At 40.9% G+C, this 21,482-nt stretch overlaps 1 protein-coding gene across 1 annotated transcript in view; it reads right to left on the minus strand.

Moving 5' to 3' along the window:
* Window positions 1-273: 273 nt before the first annotated feature.
* The window catches only part of RNGTT (RNA guanylyltransferase and 5'-phosphatase), a 270,839-nt gene continuing 249,630 nt past the window's right edge, over window positions 274-21,482 (minus strand). The window contains exons 14-16 of the mRNA XM_015417084.1: window positions 20,561-20,627; window positions 8,354-8,477; window positions 274-722 (exon numbers count right to left, since the gene is read on the minus strand). Coding sequence (XP_015272570.1) covers window positions 565-722; window positions 8,354-8,477; window positions 20,561-20,627 — 349 coding nt within the window. The 3' untranslated portion in view covers window positions 274-564. The remainder of the gene's footprint in view (window positions 723-8,353; window positions 8,478-20,560; window positions 20,628-21,482) is intronic.

A 21,482-nucleotide genomic window follows, 5' to 3' on the forward strand; every position in this document is an offset into this window, starting at 1 on the left:
TATACAATAATTCTTGGATGACGTCTTTAATATAAAAAAAGTTTTTAAAATTAGTGAAACCTGATAAAGTTTTATTTTAAAGGGTACATGGCATGAACATTTGCTGCTACTTCTCTTTAAACTTGAACCTAAGAAACAAAGGAAAACTATGCTAAATGAAACAAAGTGACAAATCCTAACCACTTAAATAAAGGAAATACCACACTCTTTGAAACACTGCCTGTAAAAAAAAAAAAATAGCAGTTTTCTCATGGCTTCACCGATCGAGGTTACTACTATAAAATATTATATTTGAAAGGTACCTATCATACAAGGTGGTTTTCCACTGATTCCAGACTCTTCTCATCTAACCCTTGGATTAAATTGTTTTTCAAATTCCACAAAGCAATGTTCAACTTTTCAAGTACAAAACAAATCTGAGTTCATGATGTGGCATTCCAAAAAAATGCACTTAAGTATTTACAGAAAGTTTATAATAACTTTTTTACAAAAGTTTTTAATCCACACACATTCTGTTGTAGAACTGTAAACAACATGTCATTCTCTCCATTCTGAAGTGTCCAGTTACGGTCGTGGTCTTTTAGGAGGAGGCGGTGGCATGAGTTCAGTGTCTGGATCCAGGGGGTGTTTATGTGCCTGTCCCGCAAGTGCTGTTGTACACTTCTCAATGAACTCAAAGAGGATTTCCTTTGTCACTGGGTGTCGTATGCTGTTACACACAGCTGAGAACACAAGAACACATATGAAAATTAGCTGTACAAGCAGAACCTTTTCTACTTTGAACAACTGTGTGTCAGTCTGGGGCACATCTCTACCACAGAAGCAAGCCATTTAACTGTCATTCCTGAAAGAGACCAAACAGCCTGATCCAACAGCTGTGTACATTCCCCACATGGAGCTTCAGCAAGTGCTGAGTCTTCTTCATTCTTCTAATGGAGCACTTGCCAGCCTTAAAAATCTTTCTTGGTTCCTCACTATGCAACATTATTTCCTTTGATAAGCTACAAAACCACAGAAACCATACAAATCCTATGTTCACCAGCAAGAAAGAAAGGCTGAGGCGGTTGGATGTGTCACTGCCAGCTAATGAGAAGCCCCCACAAAGCCTGTGTGTAATATCGTCTCCACTCCCACTTGCATCTTCTACCATTGCAAAAGTTTTGTTGCTGGGGGAAGGACATTGGCTAACAGCAGGGCCAACCCCCATTTCAAACAGAACCCAAATCCAAAGAGGTTGTCAGGCTCCATAAGCACTGGGATAGAGTCTGGGGCTGTAGCGCCCTCCAGTGTTCCTTTTTGATATAGGTGTCATCCCAAGAAGAGCCTCAAAACAGGGCAGGGAGGGTTGCCTTCCCCTGATCAATCTCCCTCCTTCCCAGTGCCTCTCCTGTGGCTTTGTGGCATTGGTCTGCCCCCGGCCTTCCTTGGGCTGGCCTAATAAAGGATTTCCTGGGAGTGGGCTGAGCCTGGCCTCCCCCAATGCCTTGTCTTCAGGGACAAGCTCCCGGTGAGAGAAGGGAATCTGGGTCAATGGCCTCCCTGGCTGGGCCCTCCCTTCTCTTGCCCCACCATCTCTTGAGGTTTTAAGTGGCTGCTCTGTTTGCCTGCACAAGCCCCAGCAGGCCCCAGCAGACCACAGCTACTGCTCAACTCCTACTCGGGCTTGTTCCCAGGTGCAGCCTGTTGCCTGAGCCTGCCGGGTCCTGCTACTGGCCCAATTTTAGGCATAGCCTCACCCTTGATCCCATCCCTACAGCTTCTGACTGGGCTGCTTGCCTCAGCAGTGCCTGGGTTAGGCTGCCCTCTGCCAGCATTTCTTCTGGAAGAGAATATACAAATACTGGTATCGACACAGTCAAAGACCAGAAAAAATAACAAAAACTGTGTACCAACAATATTTAACAAAATGGAAATTTACATGTTCAATAAAGAATGAAAAAACAAGCCATATGTCTAATGGTAATTCTTATGACAGTAAGAAGGACATCATGAACATACATTCACAGTAGTGTAAATAACTAACAAAGAAATGGTGCAAAAGTCCAATAAATGTATAAATTGTTACTCTAGAAGGGTGGTACCAAATGAGAAGATCTTGAAGATTTTCTAATGAGCGTGCTAGCTAATGGTTGTCTTGTTTTGCACTGAAGCTTTTTCAAAGAAGAACCAACATTCCAAACTGTTCTATAAAAAGTTCACAACATTTACCATGTGTCACGGCTCAGGTGGGGTGTCACCTGACGCAGTCACCACTCTGGATTTAGGATCCCTTGAGAAGGCCCAGAGCACCCTCCCAAGACCTTCAGATCTCCCTTTTGGCCAAATAATAAGCATGAGGACCAGGCAGAGTACAACAAAGAAAAGGTTTATTTTTACAGGAGGTCAGGCAAACAAGGTGCAGGAATAATAACAGTAAGTGGGTGAAAAGAAAAGAAATCAAATGCCCTAACGCGTCTAAATATACTGTCCCTAGCTCACTATCTCAAGTGGCCTTAGACTACTCACCCTTCCCTCAGGATGAGGGTTTCTTCCCCACAGCAGCCTCCCTTCTGGCCCTGTTCCCTGGGAAGAAGAAAAGATTTTTCTCTTGCACCAGTTCTTTTATTCCCCAGCCCTCTTCTTCCCTATTGGTCAAAATCGGTGCCAAAACTTCCCAAGGCCTTCTGGGGTTTGTAGGCCCAGCCTCCCCTACTGCTAGCCAGGCTCCCTGGGCCTAGTAGGCCTCTGGTGGCACTGCCCAGATCATGACACCATGACACCAAACTTGAATAAAGAGTAAAATCCCAATTATTAATCCCATGCCTGTATCAAAATTCAAGAGGGAACATTCCACACATTTTCTAAATCAGTCTGTCTCTATGCAGAAGCATCGCTTGTGAGGGCAACTCCCCTACAACACAATAAATGCTTCCAGTACAGAAGTTCCCAGATGTCTCCAATAACGCTCTTCAAAGTACATTTAAAACGATATTTCAGAAGAAATTTTTAACATGCCAACAATGTAGCCAACTATAAAAAACATGCATAATCTATATTCTGATTCAACCCTCTAGGATGCAAAGACTGCAACTTAAAAATCCACTTTGCCTCCTGCTGTAAAAGCAGCTTGGACACATTATTATACCTCCGTTTGTGATACTTAAATATAACAAAAAACCTTATTAAAGAGTCAGCCTCATGTTGAAAATTCATAAAGTGATCTACTAAAGGTGCGTCCCTAATTTGATTACGTATGCAAGAACGGTGTTCCAATATCCTGGATTTTATAGGTCTTACAGTACTCCCCACATACAATTTCCCACAAGGACAGGTGACCACATATATGGTCCAGTGGGTATTCCAGTTACTAAAACCATATAACTTAACTTTCAAACCTGTTTCTGGGTGTACAAATTCCTTAATATTTAAAGCAAATTTACATGCACTGCAAAAACCACAGGGAAAATGGCGGGTTCTGATTTATTATACTGAAATGGCTGAAAATCCGATCTAATCAGGAAGTCCCATAGCTCCTTGTTTTTCTGAAACCAATTTGAAGGGGCAATTTACAGCCCAGGATGTCTTCAACCACATGCCAGTGTTTATTGATTATTCTTTTTATAGAATAAGCTCTGGAAGAATACTGAAACCCACATGTAATTCTGCTTGGTTCCATTTTGTTCTTTTTTTAAAATAAATCTTCTCTATTAGTCCTATTTGCTCTGACCCTAGCTTGATGTATAATATGTGCCGTTGTTTAAACTGAGAGCTCAATAGGTTACTATCCCTGATATAATCTACATTAGAAGTGGAATTCATTTTTATATGCAAAAACTGGCTGAATGGTAGGTTGTTTCTCAAGTGAGAAGGATGAAAGGACAAATAATGAAAATGTTCTTATCTGTAGGCTTGTTAAAGATGTGAACTGCCAATGTGTTTTGAGTAGTCCTATACACAATAGTATCCAATAATGTAATGGTGTTCCTATCCAAATTAAAAGTAAATCTTACACTATTATGAACACTATTGGCCCATTGCACAAAATCTACAAATCTATCCTCATTACAAAATATCAGAAACACATAATCTATAAACCTCTTAAATAATATTAAATCCTAAAAAAAAAAAGGTTAACTACAGAATTGCAAAGGAACTCCTCCTCCAGAGTTGCCATAAACAGGCATGCAATGCTCAGGGTGAAGAGGCTGCCCACTGCAACCCCCCTTAGCTTTTTTCAAAAATCAAATCAACTAGCTCCATAAGAAAAAAAGTTGGAGGATCTAAATTGGAACGAGAATCCAAAAACTTCTGTGCTGTAAGTCTGGCATCCTCAAATAGTATATTAGTATACAGTGCAGTGACATCTAAAGTTGCCAGTATTGCTTCTGATGGAATCTGTAAACCCTCAATCTTTGTAATGAAATCAGCTGTGTCCTTAATATAATTGGGAATGTTATTCACAAAAGGTTTCAAATAAAAATCAACAAATTGAGAAAAGGGTCCTAATAAAGATCCTGTGCTAGAGATGATTGGTCTGCCTGAGGGAGGAAAACCTTGTTTGTGGATCTTAGGGAGAATATAAAAAACAGGTATTCTAGGATACTGATGAAACAAAAACTTTAATTCCTGGTCAGAAATAAATCCCATTTCTCCAGCCTCATCCCAAACAATTTTAATAAGGCGTGAAATGTCCTCAGTTAAATCAGTGGTAAGTGGCTTGTAATATGCAGGATCCCCCAATTGCCTATCTACCTCCTTACATTACAAAAGAAGAAGAAGAAGAAGAAGAAGAAAGGAGGAGGAGGAGGAGGAGGAGATTGGATTTATACCCCACCCTTCACTTGGAGTCTCAGAGTGGCTTACAAACCCCTTTCCCTTCCCCTCCCCACAACAGACACCCTTTGAGGTAGGCGGGGCTGAGAGAGCTCTTTCCAGAACTGTCCTTGAGAGAACAGCTCTGACAGAACTATGGCTTGCTTAACTTCATCCAGCAGCTGCAAGTGGAGGAGTGGGGAATCAAACCCGGTTCTCCCAGATTAGAATCCACGCATTTAACCACTACACCAATAGTCCTGTGAATTTAAAAGGACAATAGCCCCCCATCTGCTTGTTTAATGACTATACTAGTGTCCTCTGATAAGGATTTTAATACCAATCTATCTTTTTACCTTTAATTTTTGTAGAGGACTCCAAACGTTCCAGATCTCTTAACACGAGTTTCTCAAAAACAGCTATAGAGGGTTCAGTTTGAGGTGGAAAAAAGGTGGATTTTAGGCAGAAAGCTATTTCCTGATTTCCTTCACATTGTCCAAAAAAACTCCTCAATCTTAATTGTCTGGCGAGGCCAAACAAATATATCCTAGTATTAAATGCATCATAAGGTGTTGGTACAAATCCCAAACCCAACTCAAGGATACATTCTTCCTCCAGGGTACGTTGGTGAGAAGACAGGTTTACAACTAAGTTCATCATCGACCCCATCTTAAAGGGTGAGAATGAGAAAAAGAGCCCCTGTTTTGCCTCCTCAAATTGGTTTCAAAACACCAAGGAGCCTATGGGACTTCCTGATTAGATCGGATTTTTAGCCATTTCAGTATAATAAACTAGAACCCAATGGCCATTTTCCCTGTGGTTCTTGCAGTGCATGTAAATTTGCTTTAAATATTAAGAAATTTGTACACCCAGAAAGAAGATTTGAAAGTTAAGTTAAATGGTTTTGTAATACCCACTGGACTATATATGTGGTCAACTGTCCTTGTGGGAAATTGTATGTGGGGAGTACTGTAAGACCTATAAAATCCAGGATATTGGAACACCGTTCTTGCATACGTAATCAAATTAGGGACGCACCTTTAGTAGATCACTTTATGAATTTTCAACATGAGGCTGACTCCTTAAGGGTTTTTTTTTTTTTTGTATAATTAAGTATCACAAATGGAGATTGTTGGTTCTTCTTTGAAAAAGTTTCAGTGCGAAACAAGACAACCATTAGCTAGCACGCTCATTAGAAAATCTTCAAGATCTTCTCATTTGGAACCACCCTCCTGGAGCAACAATTTGTACATTTATTGGACTTTTTGCACCATTCCTTTGTTAGTTATTTACACTACTGTGAATGTATGTTCATGATGTCCTTCTTACTGTCATAGGAATTACCATTAGACATATGGCTTGTTTTTTCATTCTTTATTCAGCATATAAATTTCTATTTTGTTAATTATTGTTGGTACACCGTTTTTGTTATTTTCTAGCATTTTGTTATTTCTAGCATTTCTTCTGGAGCAAGTGAATGCAGGGCTGGGCTGCTGTCCCCTCGGACAGAGGTCTAAGCCCAACTAGAAATGGGGAGTTTTATATCTACTTTGAATTTCAATTTATGTAGTAAGTAAATAAATATTCCAAAATGCTCCGATTTGGTATTCTTCACCATTACAGGGCAGTATAGGCTACATTAATAATATTTTTACTCCAATTATTATTTTGGAGAGGAAAACTGAAACACATAACACTTTAAACATTTTCATTTTAACGTATTTACTTCAGGGAAGAAGATTAACTCAGAAACCAAAACCTACATCAAATCATATAGAATCTCTGTGTTATGAGGAACTACCTTTTGTACATCCCACTCCCACAAACTTGCACTCTGGGCAACCTGCCCCACTTCCAAGCACTCCTTCCATCCACACACAGGATGCAACAAGTACAGGCCCAGCCCATTAAATTCTAACCCCCATATTGTGATGTTCACACAGATTGGGCCTACTTGTATTGAACTAATATTGCAATCTTATTCATCTGATTTGAACCTAATCAAATTTTCACATTAAACCTGAAACTGGCATTTACTGAGACTTGGTTGTACCTATTCCACTACAGAAACAATCTCTCTCTTCAGGCATTATATTATCATCAGTTACTGTTACAGTGAATGGAAATGATGTCTACTTTTGGGCTGACTTTACACAAACAAGTGAGAGGCCCAGTGCAACCCCTTCGATTTCATGGCCTTTTGATCCAACTGATTACTGTTTTTCCTTTGTATCTATGTTTAATGGCAGTGGGAATTAAGCTTCATGCATGTGACAAAGTGGGCTCTAGTCCGTGGAAGTCTGTGCAACAATAAAATTGTTAGGACTAGATTCCAAGGCATCCTTATGCAAACAGAAGGTATCTCCACTTGGACCAAGGATGATGGATGGTTTTTTGTAGATTTCCTACTGAAGCTGCAGCCCTCCATCTTCTTGCAGCTCACTCTAGTCCTTAGGGCCCTCTGACCTCAGGAGCAGTTTTTAAAGTGGTTCAGGGGTCTGCTGAAGGCAACAGATAGAGGAAGGATCATTCTGTGAATGGAGCTCTATTTACGGTTCTTTGGATCCAGCCCCTAATTTTCCCCCATACCATAGGATATTGTTGTTTTTGCTATAACAAACTAACGTTAGATAGTCTGTTAGGAACATCCCTCTGGCAGAAGCATCCCCCCCCCCCCCAGTGAACCTCTTGTGAACCCTGAAAAGGCAGTGCCAGAGACTGGGGGACTCTCAGGGGTTAAAAGCCACAAAGTCACAAACACTGGGGATGGGAGAATCGGATGAGATTGCCCCTTCTCCCTATGCCATCTAAACATTTTCCACAGGACACTGCAGCACTTCAGAATTCGTTACTATTTTAACAATCTGAAGAATACAGAGCTGGAATATATTATAGAAAAGCCGAAAAGCTGATAAATGCTTTTGCCACCTTATGTGCTTAGTAGGCTTTTTAAAACTGACAGCACTAGTTAAGTGTACCTATCACACAAACTTGCATTAATTTTTATATTCAGCTTTTAAAAGAGAAAGCTGCCGCCTTGCATTTTCACAATGTCCTTTCTATTATTTGAAGGAGAACTGGAATGTGTCATCATCCTATAAAGGACAACTCCCCCCCCCCATAGCCTTCATTTGTTTTATTCCCCATTGTTTGCATACTATTTTAGGATCTGGAAATTACAGTTTCTCCTCCTAATTTTGTCTTCTTCCATCTGGCAAACAATGACTTCGCCATTTTGAATAGAGCTGAAATTATCAGGGATTTTTGTTCCAAAAGTTCAACTTCTATAGCACATTCAAATGCCAAGCTACCTTTTCTCTGTGTATCAGCACAAGGCAACCTGACACTATGAATGCCTTTTGCCAGTTCAATGAAGACAAAAAGTGTTTTATTTTATAACATTCACAAATCAAACTCGTGTTCTGAATTCAAAATTTAGCTGATCCCATTTGAATGTAAAGGCAATTTAGTTCCAGTCTAAGCTTCTTGAAAAGATGTCTTTAATCAAGTTGACCAAAGTATAAATACGAAATACGACTATAGAACCAAGTTGTTTACTCACCCATGGCAGTGCTGTAAGCATTTGGGAAGCTCTTGTCTATCCTTTGCCTCATGAAGACCCAGCTGTTGTTCTCAAACTTGCATTCTATAATCTTATTATCATATTGTTTCAAGTCTTTTGTTACCTGATTATAAAACAAAGAAACAAAACCTTGAATTTTGTGAAAGGCAGTCAAAAGTTGTCCTTACCTCAGGCTCTACAAGTTGCCATAAAAATATTTTTCCAATATGCATACTAATCTAGCAACAAGAATGTAGGAGACTTGAGAGGGGGGAAAATCATATGGTAGCCAGGTTTGCTTCTGTAAACAAATGGGCTGTAGTCATGGTTTGTTTTCCATCACTGGAAGGACAAGATTTCAGCTGATTTCCCTCACTCAGGAGCAGTGTTCTCTCTAAGCTGAGTTAGTGTGAGCTAGCTCACAGTTTTTTACCCTCCGGCTCACACATTTTTGTCTTCGCTCAGGAAGTATGGCTCCAGAGCAAACTAATTTATGCAGTAGCCAAATCACCTGCTCACAACTTTAATGGCAGTAGCTCACAAAGTAGAATTTTTGCTCACAGGACTCCACAGCTTAGAGGGAACATTGCTCAGGAGGAGACACTGGTGGGCTACAACGGGAGGTGGAAGCTGGAAAGTTGTGTTCCATAACCGAGGCTATATGCAGCCCACTGTGGAAATGTGAATGTGCAAGATGGTGCAAATTTTGCATAAGTTCTTTAAAAGATCATTAAAAACTCAAACAACAATGGAAAGGAACAGGCTAATGACTGGTAAGTTAGCATGACATTGCTGTGCAGACCAATTGCAGGAAGGTTATATTCTCTAACAAGGTTTGTTAAACCTTTCAAATCACCTAGCAAGGTATGGTTTTAAAGCTCAGCCAATTTAATTCTAGATAAGGAAATAGCACTCTGGTTTAAAAAATAGACTTTTTTCTTTGCAATGTATTTGCCATGTCTTCCAAATGCTACAATGATAATTTATTTGGAGTTGATTATGACATCTACTTTAATTACTACTATACTGTCTAGGAAAAGTAACTGTTGTTGTGTATCCTTCTACCAGAGGTGACATCATGAGAAGTTGTTACTTTTATTTTTTTTTAAAAAAACCCATAATGCCAGTGCAAAATAGATTTTCAATCACTCCAATCTTGTTTGCATGGTTAACTCCCTAATGGGCCAATTTTTCCTGTTTCAGTAATCCTGTTTTATACAGCACATTACACATTTCTCTATGTGTGAGAAAAGCATTTCTCAAACAGATGTTTCACAAACATGGACTTGGTTAACATATCTCAGGAAGATACAGCAGTCTTGTCTAACCCATGGTGAATATGCTTAAACACAGGAAGAAACGTTAGGCTGTGTAATGGTTTGGAAATGAATATTAACTGGTAGTTGCTGCCAAGGAAAATGGTATTTATATACCTTTTTTCCTGTTGAAGCAGGAAAAGATTGTTCGTGAACCACCTGCTTGAGGGAAAGAAGAAAGGGGGAGAGATCCAGTTATAGCCAATACTTCCACAAACTGGCAGTGTTTGCAAGGCTTTGTCATAATTGATAATTCTTGTAGTGTTCACAGGATGAGAATAGCAGAAAATTATGTGGCTGCTCTATTTGACTGTGGCAATTAACCAGTATTAACTATATACATTCTTACTTGGCCATTCATTAGCAATCTGGAAGACTAATCTTTCCAGAAAATGCTAACATATGCTAATGCAATGATATAAATGCAATTTCCTAAAAGAAACTGCTGATCATGGTTTAAATTATGGTAACTTGTAATTACCATAATTATCTTAAATAAGGCAAGAGAAGAAAAGGCAAAAAGAATCACAGGACTTCTTACATCCTGTAATACTCAAGTGACCCTAAGCTACCATCAACACTTACCTTAAATTGTAATCAGTGAAATCATGCAAGATAATAATAGGCTAAATTATGTAGTGAACATAATTACGGAGACAATGTGCAGAATGGGAATTTTGTACATGCTCTGAAGCATTTCAGCTGTCCAGACACAAAGGGAAAAACAAAAGCATTTCCTGCATGTCTGTGGAAAGTTCTGGTGACTGAAATGCCCCTCATAAACTGCACATCCTAAAATGTGAAGGATGCTAGATTCTTCCTTTGGGTTGCTGGAGGAGTCTTTCACCCTTGCTATTATACCCCAGCATGCTGTAGAGAAAGCTGAGCATCTCTGTTAAATTATTTATTTATTGGGGGGGGAGTATTTGTGTGTGCGTGCGTGTGTGTGCACACGCGTGCTTGTGAGCCTAGAAGTCATGATGACTTCTGGCAACCCCTAGTGGGGCTAGGACGTTTCAGAGACGTGGCTTGATAACCTGCCTCTGTGCCCTGGCCCTGGTATTCCTTGGGAGGTCTCCCATCCAAGTACTTGCCAGGGTCAGCCCTGCTTAGCTTCAAAGATCTTATGAGATCGGATTTGCCTGGGCTATCCAGGTCAGGGAGTTCTTCAGTTTTTTAATTTGACATTACTTTATTTCATCTTGAGAGTCGTGTTTTATGTTTTACAAGATCCTATTCCTCCTATTCAACATTAAAAGCTCAGAACTGGCAGGGCAAGCAAACCTCTTCTCTGCCACGTTTAGGGAGATTATCTTTATTAGAAGCATTACACTGACATGCTCTCTTCCCCTGGAAATAGTCTACCGTCATGTTGAGAAATGTAAGTTGATACATAATCATGTCAGTTCAATCCATGAAATACATGATAATCAGCATTAACAGACATGCTGGATCTGATCCTGCAGAAAAGCCTGTGAAAGGAGCTGGCAGAGCAGCATTTTCTCTGCCTTCCATTTCTTCCACTCACTGGAAAATGAAAGAGGAGGCCATTTCACCAGATTCCCCCTCCTTATTGCAGCTCCTCATGCTATGGTGCATCTTGTTTAGGAAGGTCACCAGAAAGGCAAAGATGATCTTCACAACAAGTATCAGGCTGCTGGAGGAAAAATCTGCTCTGCCCATTCCTTAGATCCTCTGAAAGATCCAACCCATCGTACACTGGCAGCCCTCAAAACACAACACAGATCAGTGACAGGAACTACAGCAAGTTGCATGAACCCAATTGGGATGGATTCAGACTTCCTTTTGTGCAAGCAGAAGGGTACATTCATTTGTGGGGAGGGCCATGTCTGCTGTTTTTACCCTCGCATTTCAAGCCCCCGTGCTGTGAGGCTTTTCAGGGGATGCAAGCAGCTGCAGATATCAGAGGGAGGCATCAGATATCTGTTCTGCAAACAAAGTTATGGTTGTAGTTTTCTGGATCCAAACCACCGACTACAAACCAGAAATCTTTAACAATATATCCAAAATTATATAATGATGTACAAAATAGATTTTTTTAAAAGAAAACCAAATAAAAGAACTATCATACTTCTTTCAAATTGCCTAACTGGGGGAAAAAAAAGATTGTCAGAATGGTCACAATCTAGCCAAAGTTACATAATTTGGTTCACATATCATGTGCCATTATGTTCCTCATATTAAAGAAGGGAAGAAGTTCTGTATTGATTCAGACTTTTCCATCTACTGAATCATCCACTACAAAACTGGTGCATTTCTTAAATGTCTTTTATATAAATATTGACTTAAGCTAGCCCTGATTCATAGCTTCTGCAAGATAAAAGCATATCATAACTTGTTTTACTGGATTTTTTAAAAGCTTCTTTTAAGCATCGTGAAACTATAAAAATGAATTTGTTATGCATTTAACCAAGTTGTATTTTTTCAAATCTTTAAGTGTATTTAAATTAGAAAAACACATTTACATATTTAAATTGCAAATCTTCCCCCTTAATTATATATATATAAATTAGAGAAGCAATGCTGATGTTGGTGTCCATTATGAGCAGCATCAAAAGTAGGGTTGCCCGCCCCGAGGTTCGGATGGGGGTTCCCCTGCTTCTGCGGGCTCCAATCCGCCACCAGCCAGCTGGCCAGCAGGGGAAGCCCCACCCCAAGAGTGGCCATGCCTGTCCCTCCCCTCCTGCAGAGATTGGCCCGCCAATCAGCTGGAGGGTCCTTTAAATCTTTCAGCAGGGAGGGAGGGGGTTTTTGCTGGCCACAGCTCTGCTTGCAAAAAGATCCTTTAAAGGATCTTTTTGCGAGTGGGGTGAGGCCCACAGCCCTGATTTCCCAGCAGTGATTCACCGCTTGGGATTCAGGCCCATGCACCACCACCCCACTCACAGAAAGACCCTTTAAAGGGTCTTTTTGCATGGGAAGCTGCAGCCAGTGACATCCCCTCTTCTTCCCTGCTGAAAGATTTAAAGGGCCCTCCAGCTGATCAGCAGACCACATGTTTTCGGCAGATCAGATGAAGCCCTTTAAATCTCTGCAGGAAGAGAGGGAGAGGGGAGGCTGAGGTGGCTTGGGGCATCCCTGCCCACCCCCGGAATGCCCCCCAAATCCCCCCACCAGAGTGATGAGGGGACCTGGCAACCCTAACTAAAAGACAATCCTGCTATCCCAAACTTTAATGAATACTTCACAATTAATACTATAACTTTTTATTTTCTACTCCAATTATTGCTATTCAGATTAATTCATCTTATTCAGATTTCTCCCACCCCCTCTTCCTCATGTCATGTTTCCCATTATCACATATAACAACCACATCTCTTGGAAGTGGAAGACTAGTCATCCTAACTTTCTCCTGAAATCAACAGGATCTGCTTCTAAATAAGCATGGCCTGGACTGTTTGCAGAATTCCTTAAAGATTCATGAAAAGTTACAAAAACTTCCAAATGGAAAAAGGAGTAATAAGGGAATACAGATTAAGATGGGTAGCCGTGTTAGTCTGCAGTAGAAAAGAGTAAGAATCCTGTAGAACCTTAAAGACTAACAACATTTGTGGCACTGAGGACAATCAAAGAAGATATATATGTGGGAGAAAGGCAGGGTATACATTAAGTAAATAAAAATAACTAAATGCCAATAAAATGACAAATACTTCTGGTATTTGTTGACAAAGTAAGAGGAAGACAGGTATTTTTCAAATATAGTAAAATGTGATTAAATGTAGAAGTACTAGAATAGTATACAATACAAAATACACTTTCAGTTGCACAAAATATATAATGTCATGCTAATGAATGAATTAATATATATTAAGACAGTGAGAGAGGAAAACCGATTTGAATGGTTTCATATTGTGATGGCCACTGGCTACATGCAATAAACTTTTGAACTGATTTGAATGGGGAATTTCTGAAATAATAGTATTCTTTTTTGTTGTACTTAAACAGGATAATTCCTAGACAGGAAAGAGAACATATATTTTTATTTATTTATTTATTTATTTATATTTCAATTTGTATCCCGCTCACCCCCTAAGGGCTCTGAGCGGCTTACATGTTCCAATATATGATGCAATCCTAAGGACACTTTCCTGGAACCAAGCCTCAATTAATAAAAATGGGGCTTACTTTCAAGTAGACCAATTTAGGATTGATCCCCTTGTTTTAGTCTTGGTTTGATTTGGTTGGGCTATTTTTTCTTACTTTTTAGGATTTATATTGATATACAGTAGTAATTATTTTTTGGGAGATCTTAATATAGTAATTAAAATACAGCTATTAATATTAAATGTATAAATATATAACTTTTAAAATCAACAATGTGTGTCTGAACATATAGGCTTGTCTCTCCCAATGACTGATGAACCTTGGTCAGCCAATGGCTTTGCCCTCTTTCTGGAACATGGGGCAGTTGCCACACTGGAGACCAGACTAGCTACATCAGAAAACAATCTTCTGTTCATTGCTTTAAGGCACAGAGGAGGCAATATATTCACTCACAAACATTTTCAATCAACAGTTTAGGCAAAAGTACAATGAATATCCACTGCACAACTTTCTATGAAATTATAAAACAATTTCATCCCACAACCTGTGGAGCCAGGCCAGCAAACAGGAATATCTGCTTTGCAGTTCAGAACAGCGATAGCTTAATTGCTCTCCCACAAAGCACTACCCTATTAAATGCTTTCATGAAACCAACATGCCACAAGCATTTATAGTCCTCCATATGGGATTTCGTTCCTGTACACTCTGGGATCTGCTTGGTTCTGAAATGGACTCTTCATGCATGGCATTTTGAGGATTCATGTTCTAATGTACACCACGCAAACTCAAGCAGCCAAACTTCTCAGAAAAATGGGCCTCAGTTCCCCAGAACGTATACGCCTGATGGTAAGCACAGAATTCCTGTATGAAAGCCTGATGGTAAGCATAGAATTCCCGTGTGTGTGCTTGGGCATAATAAAAGGTCACATATAAGAAAGTAACTTTTAAATCACAGGCCAAAGCAAAGAACAATGAAGCACAAAATTATTTTGGCCCTTTGTTCTTTACATCTCAACATACCTAGCAATTCACATTTGTATGGTATCTGAAATAGTATTTTTCCATTCTGCCTAGCTTCTAAACAACTAGCTTTATTCAAGTTTTTAAAAATTTAAATGAGAATTCAACACTGGGAACAATTATGCTAATACTGCCAGAAAATGAGTTTGCTTTGTTAAATTGAGCTTCAAAAGCATTTCAATTGAACACACATTTTGATTGCAAGTAAGGCCTATTCTTATATCCATTCAAAATGTTTACTTTATTACAGCTTATTACAAATATGCTGCCTAAAATGCACCAGCATGACTCTTCAATTTCTAGCCCATAATTTTATGATAATTATATGTAATAGTATGCATGGGTCGACTTCTACGCCTAACAAAGCTCCAGATTGGTACAGGAGCTTCTCTGGTTTTCCCATGGCATAATATTCTCTGTATAGGAACATTCATCAAATAAAACGGAGAGCTTTAATCGTATTTTCCCAGTACGTTTTATATTCTGTCATCTACGTCACAGCACACTAAAAGAACAAACACAATTTCAAAAGACTAACCAGGGCAATAGCCATTCCTGGCAATTAAGAAATGTACATTTTATCAAATACCTGCCCATCAACATGTTATTAGCAGACAGGACAGTAAATGGTGCAGGTTTGTTATATTAAGATTATACTCTGAAGGCATCTTCTTCATTCAGCCAAAATTTTATGAGTTAAATTACCATTTCAATGTGATTTTAAAATATCTTGCCATTTTTGCTTGTGGCATATTCCTTGCTGGAAAATTTTCATCATTCTGACTTTCAATGTGTATGTCCTTGAAATTAGTGTGTGAAAAGGTTTTAGGAAACATTTGTGAATATTAAGGTTTCACAACCTCTAGAACTAAAATATTTTAAAGCCAATCTCTTCTGTAACATTCCATTAATGAAAGCAGTTCTTTACATCCTTTTTTGTAAATGAAATTAGTATCAGTTTTTTACTAGGACAATCGGCAAGAAGCAGTGCATCTAAAGGGCCACATGACTAAGCCCACAGGCCCCAGGGAACTTTGTACATGTGTTGCTCAAACAGTAATGCCTCCCCCATCCCCACAACACATGGCAAACCTTTTTTGAATCGGAGGGGATTTTTAAAAGCTGCTCGTTATATGGCATTAAAGAACAAATTCCACTGGGTCCATCTAGCCTTTGGGCATGCCTGAAGTAGTTCTTTAGGTCCTGACCTTTGTCTTATTAAAAAGAATGTTTAGTAAGTATTGCCTAAAATTATAAAAACTAACAGTTAATTCTTGCATAATCTACAATAGTCATTGCATTTTTGCATACTCCATGATTCAATCTAGAGAGTAAAAATGCTCATTTCTTTTCTAAGAAAGTTACTGCAAATTAAATCAATTAGCCTCAAAGCTATTTTTTACACACACACACATACACACACACAGCAAGCTGGAAAAGCTGCTTTAATTTGTGCAGATTCTGCACAAACAATCCCCCCTCAGTAAAGATGAAGTTTCTGTCTATATACAGTGTATTTGTTAAGACACTAATTTACCAACACTAGTATTTTCTGTCTTTCCAAAGGGAAAAAAGCTAAAGGAGTCTTTCAGTAATATATGTGCTTGCATCATCACCAAAATGATGTGGGGAGCAGACCCCTTTACACAACTAACAATGCTGTCTTTCTACGACTTTCAAGACCAAAGGTCCCCAATGTGATACCCTTGGGCACTATGGCGCCCACTGACATCTGGAGCCCACCAAGTGTTTTTTAAAAAGTGGGCAAGGCCAGGTCGGGCTTTTGCCCAGTGGGGCTTCTGATTGGTCACTGGAGAGTTGATTGGCTGTGCAGATTTTTAAATTGTTGCTTTGGCAGCAGCTGCCACTACAACACAAAGATATTCACTGTGTGACTGAAGGTAAGCTATGGCAGCCATTTTGTAACACCCATTTTGTGGCTGTGCCCACCATCCTGTGTCAGAATTCCAAAGGTGCCTGAGGACCCTGTTCAAGACGGCTACCCAACAGCAATATGTCCCCCTCTGTATCCTATCTTGAGCACTAGGGTTCAGACACAAGCATGACACAAATTGTCTTTTCAGGCCAGGTCTGAGACTCAAATCCAGACTTCAGTGTTGCTGTTCTATATTCCTACCTGTAGAAGGCTCCACAATAAAGCAAGGTAAGGTGATACTTCAAGTTGTGGATTTTATGGGGAGTGGCAGCCTCTATCACTACCCAGGAACCAAAGAAGCTACTGCTCCTTCGCTTTTGGTTCCTCAGGTATCTTTAAAGAAAGGGTGGCAACACCCACACACCTGACCAATGTTCCCTCTAAGCTGTGGAGTCCTGTGAGCAGAAATTGTACTTTGTGAGCTACTGACATTATAGTTGTGAGCAGGTAGTTTGGCTGCTGCATAAAATTAGTTTGCTCTGGAGCCATCTTTCCTGAGCTAAGACAAAAATGTGTGAGCTGGAGGCTAAAAAACTGTGAGCTAGCTCACACTAAGTCAGCTTAGAGGGAACACTGCACCTGACAGAACTTTCTGAAACTTTCTGAAAGATGCTGGCATACCTACCCTGCCATGCTGATTTGAAAGAAGTCTGGGAAACCAGAAGGTAAAACGCATTAGTTGCTCCAGTTCCAGAGCAGTAATGAGGATAATTAGAGGGTGGTGGGTGGCAAAAGGTGGTAGCGATGGCCAGGGGTGGCAGCCTCAGGTAGCAATCCCTAAATTCTCCCCTGTCCAGAACGTTGTCTCCATCTTCCTCTTCAAACAGGTCATTTTGGATTACAGCACTACTGGAAGATGGTACAAAGTAATGCTGATCAAAATAAACATAATAGAGAAAGGGAGCTTTTGGAAAGTGGGGTAGATTTAGCTCTGATTTACCAAGATACTTAAATTATAGCAGCATGATACTACTTACAACACTGCATCTTAAAATCAATCCACAGGATGAGAGTTCCCATTATTAGACATCTAACTTTTGACCCAGATTTATGGCAGACATTTTGTGGAATAATACCAACAAAGGACTCAACAGCAAAATGCACTCTCGTGTTGAGAAGAACAGATACTACTCTGGGAAGAACTGATACTTTTCTTTACAAAGTATCAGTATGTTGTCACTCTGCTTGCCTTTATCTGATATACTATATTTATTTATTTGTTAAACTTTTATCCCACCCTCCCGGCAAAGGCCAGCTCAGAACAGATAAAATTCCAAAATACATATAGATAATAAATACAACATTAAAAAACTATGTTAAAACCAAATATAATAATAAAGTGCTAATCTTATGCGTCAGTACCGTTGGTCTGCATTAAATGTTATAAGAAGATCCTTCAGATGTCGTAAAAGGGGGGAATCGGCTCGGGCAGTTATTAGGGGTCCAGTGGGCCAGGGCTCTTCGCCAAACAATGTCAGTTGGCATTTCCAGTGGTAGTAGCAGTGGGAGTGGTGGGAGAGGTGGTGGCTCCAAAAGCCTGGTGGAAGAGCTCCATTTTACAGGCCCTAAAGGTAAAGGTCCCCTTGCTCGAAAGCCAGTCGAATCCGACTCTAGGGTTGCGGTGCTCATCTCCGTTTCAAAGCCGAAGAGCCAGCGCTGTCCGAAGACGTTTCCGTGGTCATGTGGCCAGCATGACTAAACACCAAGGCGCACGGAACGCTGTTACCTTCCCACCGAAGTGGTACCTATTTATCTACTTGCAATTTCTTGCTTTCGAACTGCTAGGTTGGCAGGAGCTGGAACTAGAGATGGGAACTCACTCCATCATGCGGCACCCGGGTCTCGAACTGCTGAGCTACTGACCTTCCACAGCCTGCAGTTCAGCGTCTTAACCACTGGAGCCACCACAGCTCCTTTTACAGGCCCTGCAGAACTGTAAAAGGTCCCACAGGGTCCTGGTGTCCTCTGGGAGTTCATTCCACCAGAGTGGAGTCGCCATCGAAAAAGCCCTGGCCCTGGTCTTCGTCAGCCTGGCCTCCTTAATGTTCGGGAAAACTAGGCAATTCTGAATCCCTGATCACAGTGCTCACTGGGGTACGTATGGGGAAAGGCGGTCCCTCAGGTATGTAGTTCCCTGGCCATAAAGGGAACTTGAAGTGGATCCGGTATGCTATAGGCAACCAGTGCAGTTCCTTTAGCATAGGCTGAATGTGCTGCTGGGTAGGGAGCCCCATCAACAGCCTGGCTGCGGCATTTTGCAGCAGCTGAAGCTTCCAGATCTGCAACAAGGGCAGCCCCATGTAGAGGGCGTTACACCAGTCTTGAGGTGACCATCGTATGGATCACTGTTGCCAAGTCGCCACATTCGAGGAATGGAACCAACTGCCTAATCAGTCAGAGATGGTAAAAGGCCGACCTGGTGGCGGCTACCTGGGTCTCCATTGTCAGGGAGGCATCCAGGAGCACTCCCAGACTCCTAACCTCTGGCGCTGGCACCAATTGGTGCCCCATCGAAGGTTGGGAGCGGGATCCCTACCCTCGGACTGCTGTGACTCAGGCACAGGACCTCCATCTTCATCAGATTCAACTTCAGCCGGCTCAGCCTAAGCCAACTAGCCACGGCTTGTAACACCCGATCTAGATCCTCCAGTTTGGACTAGGACTGGCCATCCATAAACAGATACTGGTGACAACCCAGTCCATGCCTCCGGGCAATCTGGGCAAGAGGGTGCATATAGATGTTCAAAAGCATCGGGGACAGCACTGCCCCTTGGGGCACTCCACATTCTAATGGGTGCCTTCGGGACAGCTGATCCCCTAGTGCCACTCTTTGTCCCTGATCTTGGAGAAAGGAAGCAAGCCACTGTAAGGCTAGTCCCTGAATCCCAAAGTCGGCAAGGCGGCAGATCAGTAGCTGGTGGTTGACCATGTCCCACGCAGCCGACAGGTCTAACACCAACAGCACTGCCATTCCACCCCGATCCCTATAGGCATGAAAGACCATATAGGTAACAGTAAATGCTGTGAGAAAAGATCAGTATTTTACAAAAGAATTAAAGATTTTAAATGCTACTGAGAAAGACAGACACAGATAATGACCTGAGTCAATTGCCAAGATATACCTATAAATCACTGACATTGGTTCTTAGCTTTAATCATAACTTTAATTCTTTCTGAAATACTGCAACAGCAAACATTCAGAAACTGTTTACTCATTAGCAGTTCTTTGATTTGAAGTATTTTTTAATTAGTAATGTGAGAGTGATGTAGATACTAGTATGCCTTCTATAGAAACCAGCACTGGCCAAATAATGGAAGCTGAGAAGGACAAAGTGAAAAATGGTTTCTTTCCTTACTTCTGCTAAAATTAGGAATGGTGGTCCTTTATGTCTACTCAGCCACTGTACGGGAGCTTCTGCTGACAGGTTAGGGAAGGGGTCACAGCACCTACAGAAGGTTTCCAAAGATTTCTTTCTGGCACAGGCACAATGCCCATGCATCTGCACAAAGGACATGAAGAGAACCCAGAAAAAAAGGCCCAGAGTTCAGAATATATATGGTATCTGAAGAGGTTCCTCCATGATGAGGAAAAAACCCATTATGGACAGAAACTGTCCAAGCTTTCTGTCAAAGCAGAACAGCATGTCAACAAATGTCAGTGCTGCCTTCATTTTCAATGTGTGTTTGAGAACAAATGGCTGCTGGAGAGGAACAGAAAGTATATTTTTAATAAGGACCCAGGAATAAGTTGCTTTATTTTGTTCGCCACCCTCCTACATCCATTAAGAAAGGCTTGAGGTATGTAAGAAAAGAAAAACTAGCAAAAACTATTTCCCAGAGATACAGACATACAAAATCCATTGCTCTTACCTTAATTTGTGCAAAAGGTCTATCTAAACTTCCAACATAAAGTAGTCCAACATTCTGTGGTAGAAGCCTAAAAGAAAAAATGCCTTTTAAGCAATTTCTATGCATTACTGCAGTCATTCAGCTAAATACATTTAAGTGAAGGTGGCTTGTTCATAATCTGATACATCTGACACTGAAAACAAACAGTGCAAAAAATATCAATATATTGCTAAATGAAACACTAAGGGTGCGGTCAGACGGCATGCTGAGAGCGGGTTAAACTGCTCTGGTTCTAACTGGATTATATTTGATCTGGATAATAGCAATCACACTTACCTCCCTTATCCCACCTCACCGCACAGTCACGTCGCTCCCCGGCATCTACACTACCGACACGCAGGAGCGTGTGTCAGCGGTTCCCCCCCTCAGTTTGCACATGCCCCCCTCTGTAGAATGGGGGGGGCGAAACTACCATGGCGCATGCGCAGAACCACCAGGGCGAATCTATCCAACCCCTCCAACAAAAGACTTCCCTTTAAATGTTTGACCCGAAAATGGCCTCCGTGAGATCCCGAACTCATCTAAACGCTAAAACAAGTGACCGTTTAAATGTCGGTTTTCTAAATGTGGTGGCGGAGCTCCACCTATGTGCACACTGCCAACGCATTAAAAAAAGAAGCGAAAAGCGGAAGCCTCGGGCAGCTTTCGAGCAGGGAGGGGGTTTAAACTGGAAGTGGCTTGACACTGGAGGAGCTATCATACAAGGGGAAAATGTGGCTTTAAATGGGAGAGCTGAGAAAACACCACTTTGGGTCCTGGTAACAAAATACTCCGCGTTAAAGCGGTTTTGAGCCAGAAACCAATGGCTGGGGATGGGAGGCAGATGTTGACTGTGTGATCATGCTGATAAAATCCGTTGCTAAACCGTCACAAACCCAGATCA

Source organism: Gekko japonicus, unplaced genomic scaffold (genome assembly GCF_001447785.1).
Source record: "Gekko japonicus isolate JY-2015 unplaced genomic scaffold, Gekko_japonicus_V1.1 scaffold760, whole genome shotgun sequence".
Classification (NCBI taxonomy): domain Eukaryota; kingdom Metazoa; phylum Chordata; class Lepidosauria; order Squamata; family Gekkonidae; genus Gekko; species Gekko japonicus.